Source organism: Lathyrus oleraceus, chromosome 7 (genome assembly GCF_024323335.1).
Source record: "Lathyrus oleraceus cultivar Zhongwan6 chromosome 7, CAAS_Psat_ZW6_1.0, whole genome shotgun sequence".
Lineage (NCBI taxonomy): Eukaryota > Viridiplantae > Streptophyta > Magnoliopsida > Fabales > Fabaceae > Lathyrus > Lathyrus oleraceus.
The window spans coordinates 393,868,603-393,894,173 of record NC_066585.1 but is presented as its reverse complement, the minus strand read 5'-3'; the positions used below and the strand labels follow the sequence as shown (position 1 = coordinate 393,894,173).

Below are 25,571 nucleotides of genomic sequence, written 5' to 3'. Positions count from 1 at the left end.
AGTGTAATACTTCGACAACTCTGTGAACTTAGCAGCATACTCAGTAACAGACCGGTTGCCCTGCTTCAATTCCAAGAACTCTATCTCTTTCTTTCCTCTGACATCCTCTGGAAAGTACTTCCTCAGGAATCTCTCTCTGAACACAGCCCAAGTGATCTCAGCATTCCCAGCAGATTCCAACTCAGTGCGGGTAGCAACCCACCAATCATCTGCTTCTTCTGACAGCATATGCGTACCGAACCTGACCTTCTGGTTATCGGCACACTCAGTCACTCGGAAGATCCTCTCGATCTCCTTTAACCACTTCTGAGCGCCATCTGTATTGTATGCTCCCTTGAACATTGGAGGATTGTTCTTCTGGAACTCACTCAGTTGACGAGCAGCTCCCATTCCCACAACATTCGGATTTCCCCCAAGTACTCCAGCTAGCATACCCAGAGCCTCAGCAATCGCAGCATCGTCTCTACCTCTTCCAGCCATCTCTATTCTGAAAACCCAATCAAGCTAAAACAATAAGTACTGATAGGGTTACACAACACCTATTCCGTACAGGGGAAACAGAATAATTACGACTCGACTCGACCGACTATGCTCTGATACCACTAATGTAACACCCTTCTAAAATACCCCAAATATTTAATTAAAATAGCAATATATCAATCAGAGTAATTATGCAATTAAGGGTGTCACACAATCATTTCACACCATTCACCAAATAACTGTCATGCTCTTTTATTAATTCAAAACATAAAGCATTTGCACAATACGCAGCGGATAGAAATCAAATCAATCATGCAAAACATGTAACACATTACATGTAAAATTATTCAACAAGGTAAAACATCCCGTCCCGATGTTACATCTATCAGAGCATGACCCACTAAGGAGACTACACTAGACTCCAAGCACTAGCTTCTACTCAATCACTGCTCGTTACCTGAAAATAGTTGTAAGGGTGAGTTCCTCAATCGATATAATAAGCATTATAAAATATCATGTAATGCTAAGTAAATAACACATTAATCACCCTAATCATATCACACATTCGGTAACGGCACATCAACTCAAATGGCATACTCAATACCAACACAATTCGTACTCATACCCAATGCCAACACAAATACACGTATAATATTGGAATACATCCATTCATATTATACGTCATACATACATTATGCAATGAGACTCCATGCATGCGGTACCGACTATTCGTGAACATATAGTTCACCTCACCGATCAAATCCAGATACGGCTACCAAGCCCACTAGTCCCACTCATTTGAGACCTAGTGACTCACTCACTAATTCCTCACCACGGGAATTAGCTACCACCCCAAGGACCATGCTATGCACGCTAATTCACCTAGCATGCAAACATCAACAACAGTCCATAATGACTAACTCACTAATTCCTCACTATGGGAATTAGCTACCACCATAAAGACCACAATATGCATGCTAAATCACCTAGCAATGCAAAATCATCAACAATAATTCATAATGGACATATGCTCACACTCTAAGCCATAAACAGTCCACTCACAATTGCATACATAACATATACATTCACAGCATTATGCATACCATCATACATTTATCAACACACGTATCAAAACATCATATCATGTCAAATAGTTAATCACAGTATTAGCACCCTCCACTAATACCTATACTGCTCAAAACAGCGGGAATTAATCCCTATTACATCATACGCCAATATAGGCCAAACACCAATTATGCACACATTATTCAAATATTAATTTTTCCAATTTCCAACAGTGTTAACCGGTTAACGCCCTGGGTTAACCGGTTAACGCAACACATAACACGCTTTCTGGCAAAACTCAACAGTGTTAACCGGTTAACGCCCTGGGTTAACCGGTTAACGTAGACAGAACAACAATATTTTCACAACTCACAACAGTGTTAACCGGTTAACGCCCTGGGTTAACCGGTTAACGCAAGCAAAACAGCAATACCTCCCAATTCCTAACAGTGTTAACCGGTTAACACCCTGGGTTAACCGGTTAACGCAAGACAGAAAGCTGTTCCTGCGCTAACACGAAGCAGAATGCAGAATTCTCCGCATTTTCCGCCGTTGGAGGACTTCCGGACCTCCGATTCCGATTCCGTAAAAAGATATACGTTCGGGAAATCACAACTCACACAAATACAGATTCAATTACAGCTTTAACACAACTTATCCAACACAATTTTTCAGCATTCAACATCCCAATTAGGGTCAATTCAACGGTTTATCACTACCCATTACATGTTAACCCATAATACCCATTAAACGACGATAAACCCCCCTTACCTGAGTTAATCCGGCGAATCTTTAAGCTTCAAGCTTTTCTCTTCTCCAACCTTCTTCCTCTTGCTCTGTCTCTTTGCCCTTTTCCTCTTTTCAGCCGCTTCTCTGCTTTTCACGTAAAACCCTCTTTACCAAAATGAAACTCTTTTCTTATTTCCAACTTATATACTTTCCAATAATTATTATTCCAATAATAATAATAATAATCCAATAATTCCAATTATTTAATTAAATTAATAAATATAATATTAACTTAAATTAAATAATTATCTTATTTTTATCGGGGTGTTACATAATCCATTATTGAATGCGCCAGCTAATCAGATCTTCAATCATACATAGATTTCCATTAATTGTGCAATCATAAAACACCAGACATTCATACTGAATGTTCTGTGTACAGGATGTCATGACATCGGGTCTGACATCCTGGAAAAATCCTGCATAATCCAATAATTCCTTTTATAACTTCCAGCAGGTACAACCATATCAGATGCCATGACCTTGTGTATGACATCCTGAAACAATCCTGCATGAACATGTCTTTCATTTAAGCTCCGGCAGGTACATCCCATATCAGATGCCATGACCTTGTGTATGACATTCTGAAACAATCCTGCATGAACATGTTCTTGAACTCCAGCAGGTACATAGTATATCTTATGTTAAGACATCACACATAACATCTTGTGATCACTCTTTGTTTTACCAAAATTGCTGTCAATATTAAGAATCAACAGTGTTCATCGATGATATATTGATTTATTCTAAGAGTGAAGGGGATCATGCCGAGCATTTGAAGGTTGTGTTATCGGTGTTGAAGGAGAAGAAGTTGTTTGCTAAACTCTCTAAATGTGAGTTTTGGTTGAGTGAAGTAAGTCTTCTTGGGCATGTGATTTCGAGTGGTGGTATTTCCGTGGATCCTACGAAGATTGAAGTTGTATCTCAATGGGAAGCCCCTAAATCTGTTGCTAAGATTAGAAGTTTCCTTGGTTTGGCTGGTTATTATAGGAAGTTCATTGAAGGATTTGCTAAGTTGTCGTTACCGTTGACGCAGTTGACTAGGAAAGGTCAAGCTTTCATTTGGACTTCGCAGTGTGAAGCGAATTTTCAAGAGCTTAAGAGAAGATTGACTACGGCTCCTATTTTGATTTTACCGGATCCGTTAGAACCTTTCGTTGTGTATTGTGATACTTCTTTGTTGGGTTTGGGAGGTGTTTTGATGCAAAAAGGGCAAGTGGTAGCTTATGCTTCAAGGCAACTTAAAGTTCATGAGAGGAATTATCCGACGCATGATTTAGAGTTGGTCGCCGTTGTGTTTGTGTTGAAGCTTTGGAGACATTATTTGTTTGGATCGAGATTTGATATGTTTAGTGATCACAAGAGTTTGAAGTACTTGTTCGATCAGAAAGAATTGAATATGAGGCAAAGAAGATGGTTGGAATTCTTGAAAGATTATGATTTTGGTTTGAATTACCATCCTAGAAAGGCGAATGTTGTAGCTGACGCATTGAGTAGGAAGTCATTGCACATGTCTATGTTGATGATTCGAGATTTTGTATTGTTAGAGAAATTTAGAGATTTAAGTTTGGTTTGTGAAGCGACACCTTCGTGTGTTAAGCTTGGTATGTTGAAGCTTACATGTGGCATTCTTGACGAGATTAGAGAAGGTCAGAAGTCAGATTTGAAATTAGTCGATGTTATGACATTGATTAATCAAGGCAAAGGTGGTGACTTTCGGATTGATGAGAATGGTATCATGAGGTGTCGTGATCGAGTTTGTGTTCCGGATGTTGCGGATTCTTGAGGAAGGGCATAGAAGTGGTTTGAGTATTCATCCTGGTGCTACTAAAATGTATCAAGACTTGAGGAAGATGTTTTGGTGGCAAGGTATGAAGAAGGATGTAGCGGAATTTGTGTATTCATGTTTGACTTGTCAAAAGTCAAAGATTGAACATCAAAAGTCGTCTGGTTTGATGCAACCGTTATCTATTCCCGAGTGGAAGTGGGATAGTATCTCTATGGATTTTGTTTCGGGTTTGCCGAGAACATCGAGTAATTGTGAGGCGATTTGGGTCGTTGTGGACAGGTTGACGAAATGTGCTCATTTTATTCCGATGAGGACGGATTATTCGATGGAGAGACTGGCTAAGTTGCACATCGAGAGGATTGTGTGTTTGCATGGTATTCCGTCGAGCATTGTTCCAGATAAATATCTGAGGTTCACTTCGAGATTTTGGGAAAGTTTGCAAAGTGCTTTGGCTATGAAGTTGCGTTTGAGTTCGACATATCATCCGCAAACTGATGGTCAAACGGAGAGGACTATTCAGTCACTTGAAGATCTTTTGAGGTCTTGTGTTTTGGAACAAGGAGGAAATTGGGATAGTTTCTTGCCTTTGATCGAGTTTACTTATAACAACAGTTTCCATTCGAGTATTTGAATGGCACCTTTTGAGGCTCTTTATGGTAGAAAGTGTAGAACTCCTTTGTGTTGGTACGAATCGGGAGAGAGTGCTCTGGTTGGACCCGAGTTGATTCAAGAGACTACGGATAAGATTAAGATTATTCAAGAGAAGATGAAGGCTTCTCAGAGTCGTCAAAAGAGTTATCATGATAAGAGGAGGAAAGCTCTTGAGTTCGAGAAAGATGAGCATATGTTTCTTCGAGTTACGCCAATAACGGGTGTTGGTAGAGCTTTGAAGTCGCGTAAGTTGATGCCACATTTCATTGGTCCTTATCAGATTTCCGAGAGGGTAGGTGAAGTGGCATATCGGATTGCATTGCCACCGTCACTTTCTAATCTTCATGATGTGTTCCATGTGTCTCAATTGAGGAGGTACATTGCGGATCCATCGCATGTTGTTCCATTAGATGATGTTCAAGTACGAGATAATTTGACGGTTGATACATCACCTATGCGAATTGAAGATCGAGAAGTGAAGAAGCTTCGTGGTAATGAGATTGCTTTGGTGAAAGTGATATGGGGCGGAGCTGCCGATGGCAATATCACTTGGGAACTCGAGGATAAGATGAAGGAATCGTATCTGGAGTTGTTCGTTTGAGGTAATTTTCGAGGCCGAAAATCTTTTAAGTGGGGGAGAGTTGTAACAACCCATTTTTTTAGTATTTATTTCTTATATTATTATTATACTATTTTATTTTATTTATTTGGTGTGTTAATCAATTATTTAGTTTATATGAGATATAATGAATAATTGAATTAATTGACTTGGTGTGTATATTGTGTTGGTTTAATTTATTTGAACTAATTAGAGATATTATGATACTATGTCTTATTGGGCCTAATAATTAAATTAGAGGTATCATTTCTTAAGCCCAGATATATACTAGGATAGTAAGAGGTGAGGAGAGTGGGAGGTAACACTCGTTTGGTCATTTCAAGGCAACAGAGAAAGAAAAGAGGAAAAGTAAGGAGAAGAGGGGAAGAACAAGGGAGAAGCTAGGACTTCCAGAAAATTGAAGAGGTAAGGGGGAGAATCCTTATTATTATGGGTTAGTATAATTGGGTCAATGGGTAGAAATATGTTTAGGTTGAAATCCCTAATTTTTATGGTTTTGGAATTGTTAGGTTTTGATGAGTAATCTTTGATTTGTGATGATTAACTGCGTTTGGAATGGATATATGGGTGAAATTGAGGGATAGATTGAGAAGCCACTTAGTTTATTAAATTTCATTACACTATTGGTAACATTAAGAAAAATTCCGGTTTTAAACTGAGTAACGGGTTACCCCAAATGCGTTAACGGGTTACTTGCTGAAAATCTGCCCAGGAATTGAATTCTGTTTTCGTGCTAACGGGTTACCCAAAATGCATTAACCGGTTACTTAGTTAAAAATCTTCCCAGGAATTGAATTCTGTTTTAGTGTTAACGGCTTACCCAAAATGCGTTAATCGGTTACTTAGTTAAAAATCTGCCCAGGAATTGAATTCTGTTTTTGTGTTAATGGGTTACCCAAAATGCGTTAACCGGATACTTAGTTAAAAATCTGCCCAGAAATTGAATTCTGTTTTCGTGTTAACGGGTTACCCAAAATGCGTTAACCGGTTACTTAGTTAAAAATCTGCCCAGGAATTGAATTTTGTTTTTGTGTTAACGGGTTTCCCAAAATGCGTTAACCGGTTACTTGCTGTTGAAAAAGGGAAAATTGAGGATTTTAAATGTTGTAATCATTTTGAAATGAAATCTAAGTGTGCGTATTTGATAATTAGCCTATATTTGTGAATGGTGTATTTGTTATGAATGTGTATATGTACCATTGGTGGATAATTCATAGAGTTGAATTATGGTGATATGCGGAATGTTAAGATGGTAGAGATGATCTTAATTGCATATGTTGTTGGTATGTGTACATTCATTCATGGCATGGTCGGCTTTATGGTGGAAGCGGTAAAACTGTGGATTCACATGGTAATAGACGTTGATCCTTGAATGGAAATAGGCGTAGCAGACGTTGATCCTTAATTGGAAATAGACGTAGTGGCTTAGATTCTAGATATTGAATCGGAAAGCGGTGAAACTGTGGGTTCACATGGTAATAGACGTTGATCCTTGAGTGGAAATAGACGTAGCAGACGTTGATCCTTGAGTGGAAATAGACGTAGCAGACGTTGATCCTTAAATGGAAATAGACGTAGCAGACGTTGATCCTTGAGTGGAAATAGACGTAGTAGACGTTGATCCTTAATTGGAAATAGACGTAGCAGACGTTGATCATTAATTGGAAATAGACGTAGTGGCTTTGATCTTGTCCGGATCGGAAGCATGGCTTGGATTCTAGATATTGAATCGGAAAGCGGTGAAATGTTGGGTTCACATTGTGGTACCACATGCATAGAGTCACATGTCTTGCATTGAGTCACATTAGAGTTATGTGATAATTGAATATATGCATTGATGTGATTGTTATATGTGTATGAGATATGGTAATTGAGTTTGGTGATGTTTGGGTATATAACTTGGTAAAATGTGTGATTATGTGATAATCATAGTTATGTGTATATTCGGGAATATAGCATTGGATTTTAATATTATACTCCTTGAGTTTTGAGGTATGCTTGAAACATGTGAAATAAATATTGGTTAGTATTATTTACATGGTTATACAAGGTGTGATGAATTCCTTTAATTGTTGATTTAATCATTGTGCTTTATTATACTTCTTCATAATGATTCGAATTCTCACCCTTCTGTTTGAATGTTGCCTTTACATGGGCATCGTGCAGATATTCAAGAGTAGTATTGCTGAAGTAAGTGGAAGGTAGCTTACTCGAGATTTAGCCGGAGAGTTTCCGTGTTTTGGTTTAGAGACTAGGTAGTGAGTCAATGCTCTGGTCATGTAACACTGGGTAGATTAGTAGTATTGAACTCATATCTTATTTGGATATGTATTATGTTATTACTTGTGAACATGTTTATTTGCAATCACTGTTTGAGAGGCCATAGTGCCAAATACTCTAGATATGGTTTTATTTTATCTTGAAGAGATTATTGAGAGATGATCATGGTATGGGACATGAATCATTTTATGAAATGCATGAATATTCAATATATTCCGCTGCGAACACATATTCTTCTATATTCAGGATATTTGAAGTGTGTTATTTTAAATAACTAGGTGTATTGTATATTGATGATGAATGATGTTGGTTTTTGAAAGCTTTTAGTTTTTGAAAACGTCGATGTGACGCCCTTTTGTTTATATGCGTGTTTATTCACTCTGATTATATGTTAAGTATTTTGGGGTATAAAAAGGGGTGTTACAGGTCCCGCTTCAGAGAATGATAAAACCTTCTGTTCAATTAGCTCTTGTGAAGTACTGGTGTTGAAGAGTCGTCGTCTTTTGTATTGGAGAAAGGACAAGGTGAAAGTTTTCTGGTTGATAGTCATGAGATGCAAATGAATGAATGCACATGTTGGGGATGGAATGCAAATAATTATGCAACATCCACGGAGTCAAAGCATCGATGGTATAATAAATCAGTGTCAAAAATCCGGCATATATACTGCAATGCAAAAATGATATGCAATAATGTATGCTAACAACATGAAAATAAATCGGATAATCTGCGCATACTGCTCGATGCAGGATCAAAGGTTCGACGTCCATGAGAATAAGGTATGTAAAGTCTATGGTTTCTTGCAAAAAAATCTCATATCCCCCTCACAGGTAGGTTCTAGTCTTCAAAGGCAACCTAAGAGGTTCCTAGAGTCGATGACCCATTTTAAGATACCATTGCCTTAGAAGAAATACTCGTCGGACAATGATGCTCTCAAAAGGATCTACTCTAGGTATGACGTCTCGTGTCAACCATGATCACGAAATAACTCCATGGAGGTCAAACACGACTCTAGTCACATTGCTATCCTGTGTATGTACTCAAGCTCGGGTATATAGCTTTTCTCTCTTGTAATCTATCCCAACCCAACAGGGAGTGTAATAGATAATATCCAGTATAAACAATATTTAAAGCGGTAAATAATGTGATAAATAAAGCTAGTAAGGAAATAAAGGTGAACACCCATAACAAGCGAAAACAACATAAACTAGGCTCGACTCCTTTTACCGACTAGGAAATGATCCAAGAAGCAAATCCCCAACAGAGTCGCCAGCTGAATCTAGCGAAAATATACCCGAATGTATCACGCGCTCGAACATACAACAGAGTCTCCATCAAACTTTATTTATTCCCGAAGGAAAGGGAAAACATCGATAAAACTCGGGGGAAAGAGATATGTTGGGTAAGGAAGTCGGTTATGCAAGGGGAAGGTATTAGCATCCCTAACATCCATGGTACTCCATGGGAACCGTTTTGATTGTTCTCGCTCGAATAGGTGTTAGATCTAAAGATTACTCACAAAAGAATGGAGGAAAAGAAAAAAGAAATAGATAAAGTGCTCGGTGAGGATTGGGGCCCTCATGCCTACGTATCCTCATAGTGCAATGAGGAATTCAGAGCTCCGTAGTTCAAAGAACTAGTGGCGGGAGATGAAAATAAGTGTGCTAAGTATGGTTTAAACCAAAGGATTATACGATTGAACTCCAACAAGGGGTGAAATACGAACCCAAGAGTAAACTGGTATGAACCAACAAGTGAGGGCCTACAACATAATATCACTGTATCGGAACATCATGAAAAGAAGGAATTAAGTGTCTGGGTACAAGCCAAATAACTTTTGGTTCACAAAGGGATACAAGATGGAGCACAAAGGTATATTGTATTTGGTAAGAACTTTGATGTCAACCTCTGTATCGTCCTCTTGTCAAGTCTAGAAGCATCTGTTGGATATTCTTATTTCTCAAGATAGCGTTTGATATCAAAGAACCAGGGTTTGCCATCTGTCTAATGAGCAGGTTCATCAAAACGCTTGATTCCAATATTAGGCGGATGGTTAGGCCATATCAACTTATACATGGATGCTAGAGTTGCCAGAGCATCTGCCATCTGATTCTCTTCTCGAGGAATATGGGAGAAAGTGATTTGATCAAATTTCAGGAGCAATTCAGCACATAATCTCGATATGGAATTAGATTAGCATGTCTTGTTTCCCAATCACCTATAATCTGATGTATTACTAGAGTTGAGTCTCCATATACTTCAAGGAATTTAATCCTTAAATCAATAGCCTCTTCTAGTCCCAACATGCAAGTTTCGTACTCAGCCATGTTGTTTGCACAAGTGAAGCAAAGCTTTGCTGTGAATGGTAGCTGAAAATTCTTGGGAAACATCAATACTTCCCCAACTCCATGGCATGTAGAATTTGAAGCACCATCGAACATAGAAATCCATCGCTCTTTCGGTTCGGGTCCTTCGTTAGGTCTAGGGATCTCATAGTCTTTGACAACTATAATATCCTCGTCTGGGAAGTCAAACTTAAAAGGATGGTAATCCTCTATTGGATGATGAGCGAGATGGTCTTCCAGTACACTACCCTTGATGGACTTATGTGCAACATAAAGGATGTCGTATTCTGATAATAACATCTGGCATCGGGAAATTCTGCCAGTGAGGGATGGTTTTTTGAATATGTACTTGATGGGGTCCATCTTGGATATTAACCAAGTTGTGTGAGTCAACATGTATTATCTGAGACGTCTAGCAGCCCATGCAAGTGCCCAACAAGTCTTTTCGAGCAATGAGTATCTGGTCTCACAATCGTTAAACTTCTTGCTAAGATAATAGATGACGTACTCTTTTTTTACAGTTTCATCTTGTTATCCTAACACACAACCCATAGACTCATCGAGTACTATTAAGTACATGATGATAGACCTTCTCTAAATAGGGGGCATCAAAATTGGTGGTTCTTGTAAATATTCTTTGACCCTATCAAAAGCTGCTTGGCAATCATCACTCCACTCAACTTCTTGATCCTTCCTCAAAGGCTTGAATATTGGTTTACAGGTGGCGGTGAGTGTCGTACCCCAAACTTTTCCCTCCCCTTTTCATCTTTCCACTCAATCTATGGCTTAAGATTAATCTGCACACATTCATCTGCATTCATAAGCATCATGCATTCATTCTAACAAGCTTCCTAGATTCAAGGCTTGTTTGTTTTTAACTAATAGAGGCTAAACTCTTAGTGTTTAAAGCATGGGTTTGAGATTGTATCTTGGTGTTTAAACATGTCTAAGCCCTAGTTTCTTGGATCCTGTATTTGGTGGATCATTTGGCTTGGAAACCCTAATTTTGTGGGTCATCTTAGTGTGAGCTTGCTTGAGGAGCTTTGTTTCTTGTTGTGGGATCTTTGCTTAACTTTTGACAATATGGTTTGAACTTATGATTGTTTAAAACCCTAATGCCTAGAGTATGGTACTAGTTCAATTTGAACGTATCTTGCCATTATTCTTTGGAAACATTCCCAAGATTTAATCAAATTATTGGATGGTTTATAGGCATGGGGAATAAATAGTGGTCTTAGCATACTTGGTTTGAATAACACTTTCATTTGAGAACCAATTGTGGTCCATATAATATAGTCATAGTCCATTTTAAATTGTTTTTCGTGCCCATTTTCAAATCATTTTTTAATTAACTTTGTTTATTCATCCATAATCTTCAACTTTCCAAAAGTTTCTAACGTCCCATTTTAAAGTTTTATTTTAATTCAATTTAAAAACACATTTCGAATTTTGTTTCCATTCAGCTTTCAAAGTCAAACTTAAAGTCACTTATTCAAATATTCATTAAAACAAAAATTTACAATTGATACATATTTATGATTCAAAACAACACTCAATGTCAATTATAATTTCATTCCAAATTTCCATTGCAATACAATTCTATTCAATTCTTATAAATGCATTCAAACATTCATATTTATGTTTCCATAACTATCCAAAACCATTCAATCATAATCCCATTCATTCATATAATGAATATTTTCTTTTAAAAAAAATTCAAAGTCAATTCAATTTCCATATAATAAAATTACACATCTCCATTACAATTACATTCATCTTCAATTCACATTACAATATTCCAATCATTTACATTCATTTACATTCAACCACATTACAATATTCAATACAATTTCATCAATCCATTTCTATTACAACCATTAATCCAAACATTTTCCATTTCAATTTCAAGCTTTTTCCGAAAGAGACCATCTCAATATATGTTTCAAGTCCATCACATCCATATATAATTGCAATTGCATCGTCAAGTATTACACAAATTTTTCCTTTAAACACACAAGTTGACCAAGGTCAAAACCCTTCCCTAAGATATACTCCCTTTAGAGTACAGCCTCATTATGATTCAATATTGCCATCATCTTGCCTTGACTTCATATGCCTTCAAAGAATCTGCAGAATCACGCCAAACATTTCAAATCGTGAGCTAAATATCATCACATCAAAATCACAAACCATCAAAAGCATTGTCAATAACAAGTGCCACACAGTTACAAGTACCTATTTGTTCACAAGAAGCTAATATGCATGATGTAGTCTAGCATTCTATACACATATGTTCCCTGCAAAGACATAAACCGTTAATTCAAGAGTCGGGCTATTCTACCATATTTAAGGCCAATAATGAGCAAGTCACACAAGTCATGTAACACAACACAGTTCAGACGCGCATTCAGGGATGGCTTGAGGAAAATACAAGTTCAAAAGAAAAGAGAGGGAGGGCCAAAGACAATTAATCCCATCCAATTTCAGCTCAACCATTAATCTATGCACCGTTTAGTCACCACCCAGCCGTTAATTATGTTAACCATTTGCTAAACACCAATAACTTTTAAGCATAAGTAACTCTAAACACACTAACAGGAACCCTGCATAACACAAAATGGAGCTCCACAGTAATTAATCTAACACAATACACAGAGAATCAAAACCACAAAAACTGATTAACTGAAACTAAACTTGTTCTAACAGAACTTTTCATTTCTAACCGACTTATGCATTTCAGGTAAATTTCGTTTACATTTAGAATGAATTTCATAACATAAATCAACTCTATAAATTCACATCACTCATCATCAATTGGGAATTCAATCAATTTCTCTCCCACTCTCTGCAATTTCATTTTTCAATTTCACTCTAAAATTCTCCATCTCTCTGAGCTTCTCAATCTCTCATCACTCTCGCGCAACAGTTCACATCCATGATTCAATCGAAAAGCAATAACACAACGGTAGCAGAGTCGAGAAGAGGAAGAAGGAAGCGAATCAAGTAGGGTGAAGATTCAATACCTGGTGCGTAAAAAATTCGTTACGATTGACGCGATTTGGAGCCCTTTTTCTTCATCTGGTTTTCGTGTTGAATTCATGCTCGAAGAAGAAAACACTTGCGCGAAGAAGAGGAGGAAAGCTCTGAGCTCTTTTTGTCGACTTCGTTTTCGTCAAGCCACTACATCGCGACTTCGGTCCGGTGAGTTCTTCAATCGATTCTCAATGTTGTTTTTCCATTTTCATGTATGTGTGGTCACAGTCTTAAAGGGAGTTAGTGATGACGAATTTGAAACGTGATTTGATGAGCGTTGACCGTCGTATGGTTCGCCGCGTGTGGATTCAGAGCTTGAAACGCAGATGCGACGCCGGAGATACGAAATGGTTATTGAAGCGCGTTCACTTGTAGCTTACTTGAGTGGACTTGGTTCATGGCGTTGGATGTATGAAAATTTTACCCTATACCCCTACAATTGTACCCATACCCCTACATTTAAATTTTTTTGACCAAAATACCCTCATATAAATAGGGTATATTTTCCGTTTCAAAATTTTTTTACCATTTTCGTTGAAGACTTCCGGAGAAGAAAATTTTTTGGCGTTTTTGCATTGTATATCGGAACACTTAAGAGTAAGTCTTCCGGTTTGAAAAGTGTATACCGGAACACTTCTCTTAAGTGTTCCGGTTTGTTGTTTTTATGGACACTGAACCGGAAGTCTTCTAGAAAGTCTTCCGGTTTGTATACTTCTATACCGGAACACTTTCTTCAAGTCTTCCGGTTTGGATGATGTGTACCGGAACTCTTCTTTGAAGTGTTCCGGTACGTAATTTTTTTTTTTTTTTTTTTTAATTTTTTTTTTTACATTATTTTTGCAGTGGTTCGAAGAAGAGGTGCAGATGGCCGGATTCCAGTCCGCACGTTAGACCGGGGTGCATCTTCATCTGCAGCTGCAGCTGAGCCGACTGGATATCCAGGAGGGCCGTACGATACATCGCTTTTGGTGAAGTACGAGCATCATGTTGCTCGACATATATGGTTCGGTGAGGTAAGTAAACGGACTATATTTGAAAATGAATAATAGTTGAATATTTTATAATTTGTTTTCTAATATGTGTTTTAATTGTTTTTAGGAAAGAGGACCAAAGAAAGAGTTGAAGGTTGCCGGACATGGACTGAAGTTGAATTCTAGGGTTCCATTGGCTCTTCCACCACAGATGGAGAGTTGGGTATCTAGATCCGTTTAGCTTCACTGCAGAGAACGAGTCTGAACAAGATAGACATAAATCTTGTCTCTGCATTTGTGGAAAGATGGCATCTAGAGACATCTTCATTTCACATGCCGTTTGGTGAAATGAGCATTACTTTAGATGATGTCGCATGTCTACTTCACTTGCCCATTAGGGGTATCTTTTGGAGTCCTCAGGATGTGACTGAAGAGCTAGCTGTTGAACTTGCTGTGGACTACCTAGGAGTGTCACAGAGTCAGGCACAGTCACATGTTCGGAGCTGCAGGGGGTCGTATTACAAGTTGGAGTGGTTATATGATATATTCGTACATCATAGGGCTGCTTCCAGCTGGGCATATGCGACTAGAGCATATCTATTGATGTTGGTGGGTTCCACCATATTTGCTGATAAGACCTTTACACTTGTAGAGGCACGATACCTCCTCCTGTTTAGGGACTTGGATGGATGTTCAGGATATAGTTGGGGAGCAGCTGCACTAGTTACCCTCTACCGATATCTTGGAGATGCGTCCATGTACAGTTGCAAACAGCTAGGTGGATATCCTACTCTCCTACAGGTATATAATTTAATTTTGTTAATTAAGTGTTGGATTCATTTTACAAAATATTGTAACTTAATTTGTTTTATTTATTATGTTTTTATTTTGTAACAGTGTTGGATTCACGAGTATTTTCCAACTGTTGGAAAAAGAGGGGAGAATTGGAATCCTGCTGGAAACTGTGGTCTTCCCCGAGCGATGAGATGGTCATATAGACAGGGAGTCCTGAAGGTCGATGATTTACGACCTATTTTGGACGAGCTGACACCTACCGACGTCATCTGGCGACCATTTGAGGATCATAGAGCGTGGCGTGTATTTGATGAGATATGTCTTTACAGGGGCTGTTTGAAGTGGGGTGAAACAGTTGTTCCATACTTGCCTGATAGATTGTATGATGGCGACGGATATTGATGTTGATTGGATCAGTTACCATCAGAGTGTTGTCGATGTGATCGGTTCATCTTCCGTGGCCACCACTCCATCTGAGGTAGTAGACGGTTATCTGGAGTGGTATTATCGTGTTTCCCATCCACGGTTGTGAAGGAGAATTGCGACCCAAAGCGCAGCGGAAATTAAAATTTTCTCCTTTAGAGATCCTTACGAATGGTCATGATCAGTGATAGAATATTTACCTCTTGTGACGGTTGAAACCTTTGGTGCAGATCTCTTCTGACAATCAAAACCTTTGATGCAAATCCACGAAGCGATCACGAACGTTGAACGATGACAACGTCTCTACTCAGTCCACACGAACGGGTTCCTTCAATCTCAGTGCTAGCTGGTACGAATGAAGGCTTTGAGTAAGAGAGAGAGAGTGATAGAAAACGAAAATAATGCAACCGCAAATTTTTGCTTCTGCACAAGGGTTCTATTTATAGAACCACATGTGTGGGCTTTAAGCTAAAAGCCCACTTAAGTGTATTTTGGCCCATATCTTATAATATGCCCAAAATCACTTAAGCTCATGGTACCTTACCATATTTCGTATTCTACTCAAGTACACCATACCTTACGATGTTCTATAACTCACTTAAGGGCACCGTACCTTACGGTATTCCTTAGTTACTCTATCTCTCATCAATCCGTCCTTTGTGTGTGACCCTGTAGGTTTTCGCGATGTTGGCAATTATATTAAATCACGCATTTAACATAATAAACAGTGAGCGGTATCTAGCAACACATCACTGCTACCCAATACACAAAAATGTCAAGTGATCTGACAATTCCTTTTGTGATAATAATTATGTGTATAATTACCCTTTTGCCCTTATGTCTATATTGAACACAAGGCATAGACCGTGTCATCCTTGTCCAGTTCAATATTGGGCCCATAGACATTTATCCTGTTATGCAGGATGGGCAAATTCCATCTAGGTCACTCATGTCCCTCAGCATGCTTTGTGGAGTACCCATCAACTGTCTTTATGGTTATCCAGTTACGGACAACATTGGATCAGCAATAAAGCACTCGACTCTACATCTAGGGTCCATAGTGGTTTCAGGTCGAAGAGTGGAACACACTATTATCACCATGAGAATAACTTATGACACCTTGCATAACTTTCTATATAGTATTCTCATAGCGGGTCAATCCGATATAAATATTACTCCTAATATTCATACCTATGTTTAAGACTTGGTAACTCTTTATCCATGATCCATGAGATATGATCATCAGTCTACAAACATAATAGTCTTAATGCTTTAATGTTATCCCACTTCACACTAAAGCTCGACTACGGATACTTTAGGAATAGTGTCCTTATGTTTAATGTGTTCTCATGATTAAGTCACACTTAATACATTAAACGGACTATCTATTCCAGGGACTTTATTAATCAACCATAATAAAGAGAATGCCTTTTATTATTCGATACAAGTACCAAAATGTATTGGCCTCTAGGGCTTACACCAACAATCTCCCACTAGCACTAGAGCCAATCAGGTATACCCCTTATGCCCATTGATCTAGTATGGCCATCATGCTTCTGCTGCGCAAGAGGCTTTGTCAGTGGGTCAACTATATTGTCAAGTGTAGGTACTCTACATATTCTCATACAACGTCTAAGTATGTGTTTGGATCGTCGGTGAGATCTAGGCTCCTTAGCTTGAGCGATAGCACCATTGTTATCATAATAGAGACCAATGGGATCCACAATGCTAGGGACTATGCCAAGTTCACTAATGAACTTTTTGATCCAAATAACTTCCTTTGCTGCTCTTGAGGCAACAATATACTCGGCCTCGGTTGTAGAATCAGCAACTGTATCTTGCTTTGAACTTTTCAAGCTCACAGCGCCACCATTTAAGCAAACCATTGGAATCATTCATATTAAAGCGTCTCAGCACCTTGTCTATGTACTCTGAATTAGGCCAAGCATTTTATGATCTATCTTTATAGATTATGATTCCTAATATATAGGCTGTTTCACCTAGGTCCTTCATAGATAAGCATTTCCCCACCCAAGACTTTGCTTGTTGCAGGGTAGGGATATCGTTTCCAATAAGTAATATGTCATCTACATATAATACCAGGATTACGATCATGCTCCCACTAACCTTCTTGTAGACACAAGGCTCATCTTCGTTCTTGATGAACCCATATTGTTTTATTGTTTCATCAAAACGAAGATTCCATGAGTAGGCCACAAGCTCATCTTGATCCATGAGTAATACATCACCTTGATCAGATATCCATATATCTCAGGTAGGTGACGTATCCTGCCTGACCTACGCTGGTCTTGTTCTACTTGAGCAGGTTGCTCTTACACAACTACTTGTGTTTCCTGCTCTAATTCCTCCATAGGTGTATCAATGCCTTGTGATTCTTGAATTTCTTCAAGCTCTACTTTCCTCCCACTGGTTCCTTTGGAAATAAAATCCTTTTCTAGGAAAACTCCAGTTAGAGCGACAAACATTTTGCCCTCAGAAGGATTGTAGAAGTAATACCCTCTTGTTTCTTTAGGATACCCCACAAATTAGCATTTGTCAGATTTGGGCTCAAGCTTAGTTGAAATTTGTCGTTTCACATAAACCTCGCAACCCCAAATCTTTATGTAAGACATATGTGGTTTCTTACCACTCCATATCTCATATGGTGTCTTATTAACCTTTTGGATGGAATATGGTTAAGTGTGTAAGCTGCTGTCAATGTCCCAAAAGGAGTATGGAAGATCGACGTGACTCATCATGGATCGGACCATGTCTAACAGGGTTCGATTTCTTCTCTCAGATACACCATTCCATTGGGGTGTTCTAGGAGGAGTGAGTTGGGATAGGATCCCACACTCTTTCAGATGGTCATCAAACTCTAGGCTTAAATACTCACCACCTCGATCTGATCGAAGGGTTTTAATATTCTTACCTAGTCGGTTTTAACTCGTTAGGTTTCACCCTTTTAGTATTAATGTTATTAATAGGCATTTCGAGATCAAGGACATACAGTCCTTTGCTCATTTGTGCAGTAGCATAGAATATATCATTCAAATAAATTGAGCAACAATTGTTCTTTATTATAAATGAAAAACCAAACTTGTCCAAACAAGAAATGGAAATAATATTCCTGCTAATTGCAGGTACATAATAACAGTTCTCTAACTGAATTATAAAACCACTAGGTAAAGTCAATACATAAGATCCTACGGCTAAAGTAGCAACCTTTGCTCCATTGCCAACTCGTAGGTCAACTTCACCTTTTGCCAAATCTCTACTCCCTTTCAGCCCCTGCACATTTGTACAAGTGTGAGAACCGCATCCAGTATCTAATACCCATGATGCAGAAGTAGATGAATTAATAACAAAAATACCTGAAGTTGAAGTCTCTACTCCATTCTTCTTATCTTCCAGGTACTTTGGGCAGTTTCTCTTCCAGTGTCCGGTCTTACCGCAATGGAAGCAGGTGCCTTCTTTTGCTATGCCTCCATTAGGCTTCAAAGCATCAACGGTGGGTCTGGGTTTGGCAACTTCCTTGCCTTTCCCTTTATCACCCTGCTTGGTGGGCCTTTTGTTCTGTCTCTTTCCATTTCCGATCATTAGAATGGACTTCCCTTTTGACTTCAGATTCTGCTCGGCAGTTCTTAACATGGCGAGCAGTTCAGGAAGAGATTTGTCCATATCAATCATATTGAAATTTAGGACAAATTGGCTGAAACTATCTGGCAACGATTGCAAGATCAAATCAGTTGCAAGTTCCTTTTCGAGGGGAAAACCCAATCTCTCAAGGTTTTCCACATACCCAATCATCTTGAGTACATGGGGACCTACAGGGGCTCCCTCAGCTAACTTGCTTTGGAAAAGGGCTTTTGAAACTTCAAACCTCTCATGCCTTGCTTGCTCTTGATAGAGCAGCTTCAGGTGTTCGATCATATCGAACGCTGACATGTTCTCATGTTGCTTTTGCAATTCTGAGTTCATGGTAGCCAGCATGAGACAAGCAGTTTCATTGGCATCATCGACATGCTTCTTATAAGCATCTCTTTCTGCCTTAGGTGCAGAACTAGGAGGTTCCTCTTCAGGAACAGGTGTCTCCAAGACATACAGCTTTTTATCATGTTTGAGGACAATCCTCAGGTTTCGGTGCCAATCCAGAAAATTTGTCCCAGACAATTTTTCCTTGTCAAGGATTGATCGCAAGATGTTGTTAGAGGTGTTTGCTGTCATGGTTATCTACATAAGGATTAAGAAAATATAAGTATCATTGACATATTTAATTAGGCCTTTAATCAAATATGCTCCTACTATTTTACTCAAAACAAATGACCCTCATCATTTGATTCGGAAAATCCCGTTGGAAGATTTTCTAGTGGATCGAGATCCATATTTCACTTCGTTCTAAGTCCGCGTAGGCGGATTACACAAAACTAGGTTATTTAGGTAGGAACTCCTTCCAGTTGTATCTCATACAACTCTCGAAAATTTCAGTTGGGTGAATAACTCCTTATTCCAATCCATCATATGGATTATTCCCAACTCTTGCTTCTAAAACATATATGATATTATTATAATTAAGTTTGACCCATTGTCTTAGCAGTTGGATATTACAATTATCCCATCGCACCTTACTAATATAGAACATGCACCTCGCTTTGGCGAAACCTACATTATCCGATACTAGTCTTGATGAGTGCTAAAACTTGGAAGGCAAACATATATAATATCATCATAATTTGTTTAGTTAAGTTTGACCCATTGTTTTAGCAGTTGGATATTACAATTATCCCATCGCACCTTACCAATATAGAACATGCACCTCGCTTTGGCGAAACCTACATTATTCGATACTAGTCTTGATGAGTGCTAAAACTTGGAAAGCATAAACTTAATATTTTAGTTTGAGGGAATTGCAATTGTTATGATCTCACCGGCTTGTTTATCATATAAATCGTCTCTCACATGCATCAACATACATTCACATGCATCAACATACATACAACAAAATGAAACAGTTATGGCCCCTAGCGCAATTGTTCTCCCAAGCCAATGAGAGAACCTAAGCTAACCTACAACGATCTAAGCTTCTCCAAGCAAGATCTTCAAGGTTGTCCTCCTTTAATATTGAATTCTTCTCTAAGCTTCTCCAAGCAAGATCTTCAAGATTGTCCTCTTTTGATATTGAAATCTTCTCTTTCTTCATAACATTGTCTTCTTCTCTTTATTCATAACATTACATTCCAGAAGAAACTCGTTTTACATACGAGGGTTTGAGATGAGAAAAGAAGTTACATTAAGAGATCAAAAGGAGAGGCACGACACGCAGGTCGCATTTAAAAACCCAAAACAAAATAAAGGACAACTAAGGCCATAACTGATCACCACAAGGCAATAATAATAAACACATTGTTATTATTAAATTTTAATTCCTTTAATTAATTAAAACCAAATTAAATTTCGGCGACCGATCATACTACGCAGAGTTAGCCGGGGGTTCCGCTGTCCAAAATTTTAATGAACAATTCATTTGGAATGGACATTGTTTTGCATGAATACAACCCTTGCGTAGTCACAAAACAGGAACCCCGAGAATTCTGACCTTGTGAGTGTGACGACCGTCACAGGCATGTTACGCCCGTCACAGGGCCAAAACAGAAATGCCTAGTTTTCTGGACTTGTGAATGTGACGACCGTCACAAAGCACGTGACGACCGTCACGCCCTTGTTACGACCGTCATGGGTCTGTTACGAACGTCACGCGTCTTGTTTGTTACGCCTGTTGCGCTCGTCACACGAGCTTTACGCGGCCAAACTAATAGGGCTTTGAAACAGTCTACGGACCTCTTCCAAAAAAACCCTAAATTCACAACTCCTTGACGGCATAACCCTTGCGCCGTCACCAACCCTAATGCGCCAATTTCAGACCGTCAAACACACCTCGATTGTTGATTCAGTATGATTGATCAACAGGTCATTGCTTCACCATACTAATGTCGGATTCCGAAGCAAATGACCATTGATCGCTCAAAGGAAAACAATCATTTAGTGTTCGAGTGAATGAAACAGAAACAGTATATCACATATACCGTACTTTGCATTAGGATTACTTATATCATATATAAGTTGATCGGTCTCAATTGTGTAACCTATGGACGATCGATGTATCGCTGCTTCACCATACTAATGTCGGATTCCGAAGCATAGTCAACATCAATCATCCAACTCGTACACTCATGATGCCAAATTTAATTGCCCGTTTAATTAATTGATTCATTCCGTCTTTTAATCATATTAATATAGAAATTAAACACCTATCCGATTCATGGTTTCGTAAGTGGCTCTGATACCACTGAAGGAGAATTGCGACCCAAAGCGCAGCGGAAATTAAAATTTTCTCCTTTAGAGATCCTTACGAATGGTCATGATCAGTGATAGAATATTTACCTCTTGTGACGGTTGAAACCTTTGGTGCAGATCTCTTCTGACGATCAAAACCTTTGATGCAAATCCACGAAGCGATCACGAACGTTGAACGATGACAACGTCTCTACTCAGTCCACACGAACGGGTTCCTTCAATCTCAGTGCTAGCTGGTACGAATGAAGGCTTTGAGTAAGAGAGAGAGAGTGATAGAAAACGAAAATAATGCAACCGCAAATTTTTGCTTCTGCACAAGGGTTCTATTTATAGAACCACATGTGTGGGCTTCAAGCTAAAAGCCCACTTAAGTGTATTTTGGCCCATATCTTATAATATGCCCAAAATCACTTAAGCTCATGGTACCTTACCATATTTCGTATTCTACTCAAGTACACCGTACCTTACGATGTTCTATAACTCACTTAAGGGCACCGTACCTTACGGTATTCCTTAGTTACTCTATCTCTCATCAATCCGTCCTTTGTGTGTGACCCTGTAGGTTTTTGTGACGTTGGCAATTATATTAAATCACGCATTTAACATAATAAACAGTGAGCGGTATCTAGCAACACATCACTGCTACCCAAGACACAAAAATGTCAAGTGATCTGACAATTCCTTTTGTGATAATAATTATGTGTATAATTACCCTTTTGCCCTTATGTCTATATTGAACACAAGGCATAGACCGTGTCATCCTTGTCCAGTTCAATATTGGGCCCATAGACATTTATCCTGTTATGCAGGATGGGCAAATTCCATCTAGGTCACTCATGTCCCTCAGCATGCTTTGTGGAGTACCCATCAACTGTCTTTATGGTTATCCAGTTACGGACAACGTTGGATCAGCAATAAAGCACTCGACTCTACATCTAGGGTCCATAGTGGTTTCAGGTCGAAGAGTGGAACACACTATTATCACCATGAGAATAACTTATGACACCTTGCATAACTTTCTATATAGTATTCTCATAGCGGGTCAATCCGATATAAATATTACTCCTAATATTCATACCTATGTTTAAGACTTGGTAACTCTTTATCCATGATCCATGAGATATGATCATCAGTCTACAAACATAATAGTCTTAATGCTTTAATGTTATCCCACTTCACACTAAAGCTCGACTACGGATACTTTAGGAATATTGTCCTTATGTTTAATGTGTTCTCATGATTAAGTCACACTTAATACATTAAACGGACTATCTATTCCAGGGACTTTATTAATCAACCATAATAAAGAGAATGCCTTTTATTATTCGATACAAGTACCAAAATGTATTGGCCTCTAGGGCTTACACCAACAGGTTGGTCCCTCCCCATCGTGACGCTCCTAGAGAGGTACCCGTTCCTGTATATGACGCCGGGCCATCTGATCCTGATTGGGCTCGTGTATCTACATTGATTCGTCGCTATCTGAGACAGGTTAATGCTGAAGAGGAAGATCCACAGTTTTCTGATTTATTTGAAGCTTTGCATATTTCTCGTTCACATTGATTATATGTATTAAGCTTTGAATATAATAGACATAATAATATAGATTTCATGTTTTGATTACATATTTATGTTTTGATTACATAATCATGCTAATACAGGTGTAAGTAATTGCCAATGTTGCATACGTCCTGCAAATCCTAGCATCCAAGTAGTTGCTATATGAGAACGAAATTTCTTCCAATCTAATGTGACCGGTGGCAATGGAAACCCCTCTTTCATGTTAACCTGATAAAGTAAAATAATTAAAAGATTAAGTCATATAACATAAAATATTAACTGGAATAATTAAAATATTTAGACATATAAATACATACCTGAACCCAATGATTCTGGTTAACAAAACCAATGCAATAAATAGAGACATTTGGTGAATGTGAACTTGTCATCGGAAAGAAAGTGATGCACGGATTGCCTAAACAGACAAGTACAACATTATAACGATTGGCTATCAAGTAACCCATATCTGGTAGACTCATCCATTTTTCAGGTGGCTGTGAACCAAACGATTCTATCATCAAAGATTCTCTCACAGCTGACAACCGATTAGAAAATAACTTGTCATACAAAGTTGACCTATCCTTGTCTATTAATTCCAACCCCAACTCTCTGCGAACCATTGACCAACCATCCTCACCATATCCATGCAATGATGCAATGACTCTAAATCCACAATTACCATCTGATTCAACATTAACTACATCTTCAATGTATGACCTAATATGATTAGGAAATTGAACAATGAATTGTGGTTGCTTCTTTGATAATTTGATCTTCTTCGAAGTCTGTGATGGTTGAGATTGCCTTTGTGAAGATTGAGATGCCTTATCAACATACTCATGATACGAAGGGTCCCTATAAACATCATAATCTGCTGGTTTTTTCCCTTTCTTCTTCACTCCTCCTTTGGTTTTTATTTTCTCAGGTGGTGGACACAATGTTGTCATTGTTGGGTATGCTAGTTCACATACCCTACTCCTTAATGCCCTTTTCCCAACAACATCTAATGACCTAAATCGTCTCCACAACTCATCCATTGCAGCTGTCATATCCACCTCTGATCCATCATCTTCACCTATATCTAACTCAACTTCCATAGTTAGTTTCCTCCAATGAACATGAACAGCATCAATGGGTATCGGTATACCACCTACTCTGTATCTTCCTAACTCACAAGCACAAGGTAACCCATAAGATGTTCTAAGAGTACAACCACATATTTGCCTGTTAGTTCCAACATAATCAACTCTCAATAACTCTTCAGCAATACGTCTCAAAGCAGCTCGAGATACGGAACCACGCAAATAACCATAAAAGGGACTTACGTGCGCGTTCTCAACTTCGTAAAAACTCTTTTGAAATGAAGCTCTAATGTTTCCCAGTTGTAACCTCAAGTTGTTATTCATGGCTTCCCAACATTTGACCATGTCACCTATACTGTTTCCTAACATCTGCTTTAACTTCCAATGAGCAGATTCAACCCCAAAAATATCAGATATAAAAAATACCATTAGATATTGAAAATATCAAGTATTAAAAATATCAGATATTGAAAATAACACATCAAAAAACATAAAAAAAAAATCAAATATAAAATTATAAGACGTACCGATTAGTCGTTGTGTTACCCAAATGTAGGACTCGATTAATCCATGCTCCAACAAATCTATGCCTATGTGGAGTCAACCATGTGTCTTTCACATAATTAATAAATCCACTATAATCAACACATGCTTGCTCAAGTTGATGCAACCGCTGACCATACTCAACCTCATCACTAGCCCAGACAACTTCCATCCATAATGTGTCTATCGTCTTTTGCAGGTCATTCACCACATGTTGTTTGCATTTGGCACCAACGTTTTTGTTAATGTGAAATCTACATAGCAAATTAATCGAGTTGGGAAACACAACTTCAATTGCTTTCATCAAAGCAAGATCTCTATCTGTCAAAATCACTTGTGGACACATGTCTTTCTTCACAAACAACTCTTTTAATTTCTCCAATACCCAGCAAAAATTCTCTGTTTGCTCAGACTCCATATATGCAAATCCAACAGCAAAAGTCAACTCAGTCGATGTCATGCCAACAATTTCAAACAAAGGTTGTCTATATTTGTTTGTCTTGTAGGTGCGATCCATAACTAACACAATCGGAAATATATTCAACAACTTCACTGAATCAGGATGTGCCCAAAATATCTCTCTCACCACTTCCGAGTCATCCTTTTTTCTACTCCAATACACATATCCTGCATCCTCAATAAGCTTAAACAAATGTTGTATCTCACTCCTTGGACCTCTTATCTCTTTTTCTATCACACTCTTATGCTTGTATACTTGCGTAATACGAGTGACATTCTCAGGAAACTTGTCTTGCAAGGAAAGCAAAATGTTTCTAGGTGCTACATGTCTCT

At 38.4% G+C, this 25,571-nt stretch overlaps 3 protein-coding genes and 1 long non-coding RNA gene across 4 annotated transcripts; 1 reads left to right on the top strand and 3 right to left on the bottom strand.

The window, feature by feature from the left end:
• Positions 1-9,826: 9,826 nt before the first annotated feature.
• LOC127103998 (uncharacterized) lies at positions 9,827-10,381 on the bottom strand. The gene has a single exon (XM_051041223.1). It carries the CDS (start codon positions 10,379-10,381, stop codon positions 9,827-9,829), a length of 555 nt encoding a protein of 184 aa, XP_050897180.1.
• A 1,352-nt stretch (positions 10,382-11,733) lies between these two features.
• LOC127106890 (uncharacterized) lies at positions 11,734-13,465 on the bottom strand. The gene is made up of 3 exons (XR_007795525.1): positions 13,042-13,465; positions 12,254-12,315; positions 11,734-12,145 (listed from the first exon to the last, which is right to left on the bottom strand). It is a non-coding gene; the product is annotated as an uncharacterized LOC127106890 (long non-coding RNA).
• Positions 13,466-15,200: 1,735 nt separating this feature from the next.
• On the top strand, positions 15,201-23,217 carry LOC127105322 (uncharacterized). Its single transcript, XM_051042497.1, has 2 exons — positions 15,201-15,342; positions 22,968-23,217. Exons 1-2 carry the CDS (start codon positions 15,203-15,205, stop codon positions 23,155-23,157), a joined length of 330 nt encoding a protein of 109 aa, XP_050898454.1. The 5' UTR covers positions 15,201-15,202; the 3' UTR covers positions 23,158-23,217.
• On the bottom strand, positions 23,141-24,630 carry LOC127105321 (uncharacterized). The gene is made up of 2 exons (XM_051042496.1): positions 23,472-24,630; positions 23,141-23,382 (listed from the first exon to the last, which is right to left on the bottom strand). The coding sequence occupies exons 1-2, from the start codon at positions 24,603-24,605 to the stop codon at positions 23,242-23,244; spliced, it is 1,275 nt and encodes a 424-aa protein (XP_050898453.1). The 5' UTR covers positions 24,606-24,630; the 3' UTR covers positions 23,141-23,241.
• Positions 24,631-25,571: the final 941 nt, after the last annotated feature.

What these genes read in the sequence shown, in the direction of transcription:
- LOC127105321 (XM_051042496.1), bottom strand. Translation starts at nt 24,605, where the DNA reads ATGTTAGGAAACAGTATAGGTGACATGGTCAAATGTTGGGAAGCCATG. An exon ending in ACCAGAATCATTGGGTTCAG is followed by an intron (nt 23,383 to 23,471) that starts GTATGTATTTAT and finishes TTACTTTATCAG; the next exon opens with GTTAACATGAAAGAGGGGTT.
- LOC127105322 (XM_051042497.1), top strand. Translation starts at nt 15,203, where the DNA reads ATGGCGACGGATATTGATGTTGATTGGATCAGTTACCATCAGAGTGTT. An exon ending in TATCGTGTTTCCCATCCACG is followed by an intron (nt 15,343 to 22,967) that starts GTTGTGAAGGAG and finishes TTACACCAACAG; the next exon opens with GTTGGTCCCTCCCCATCGTG.
- LOC127103998 (XM_051041223.1), bottom strand. Translation starts at nt 10,381, where the DNA reads ATGGACCCCATCAAGTACATATTCAAAAAACCATCCCTCACTGGCAGA.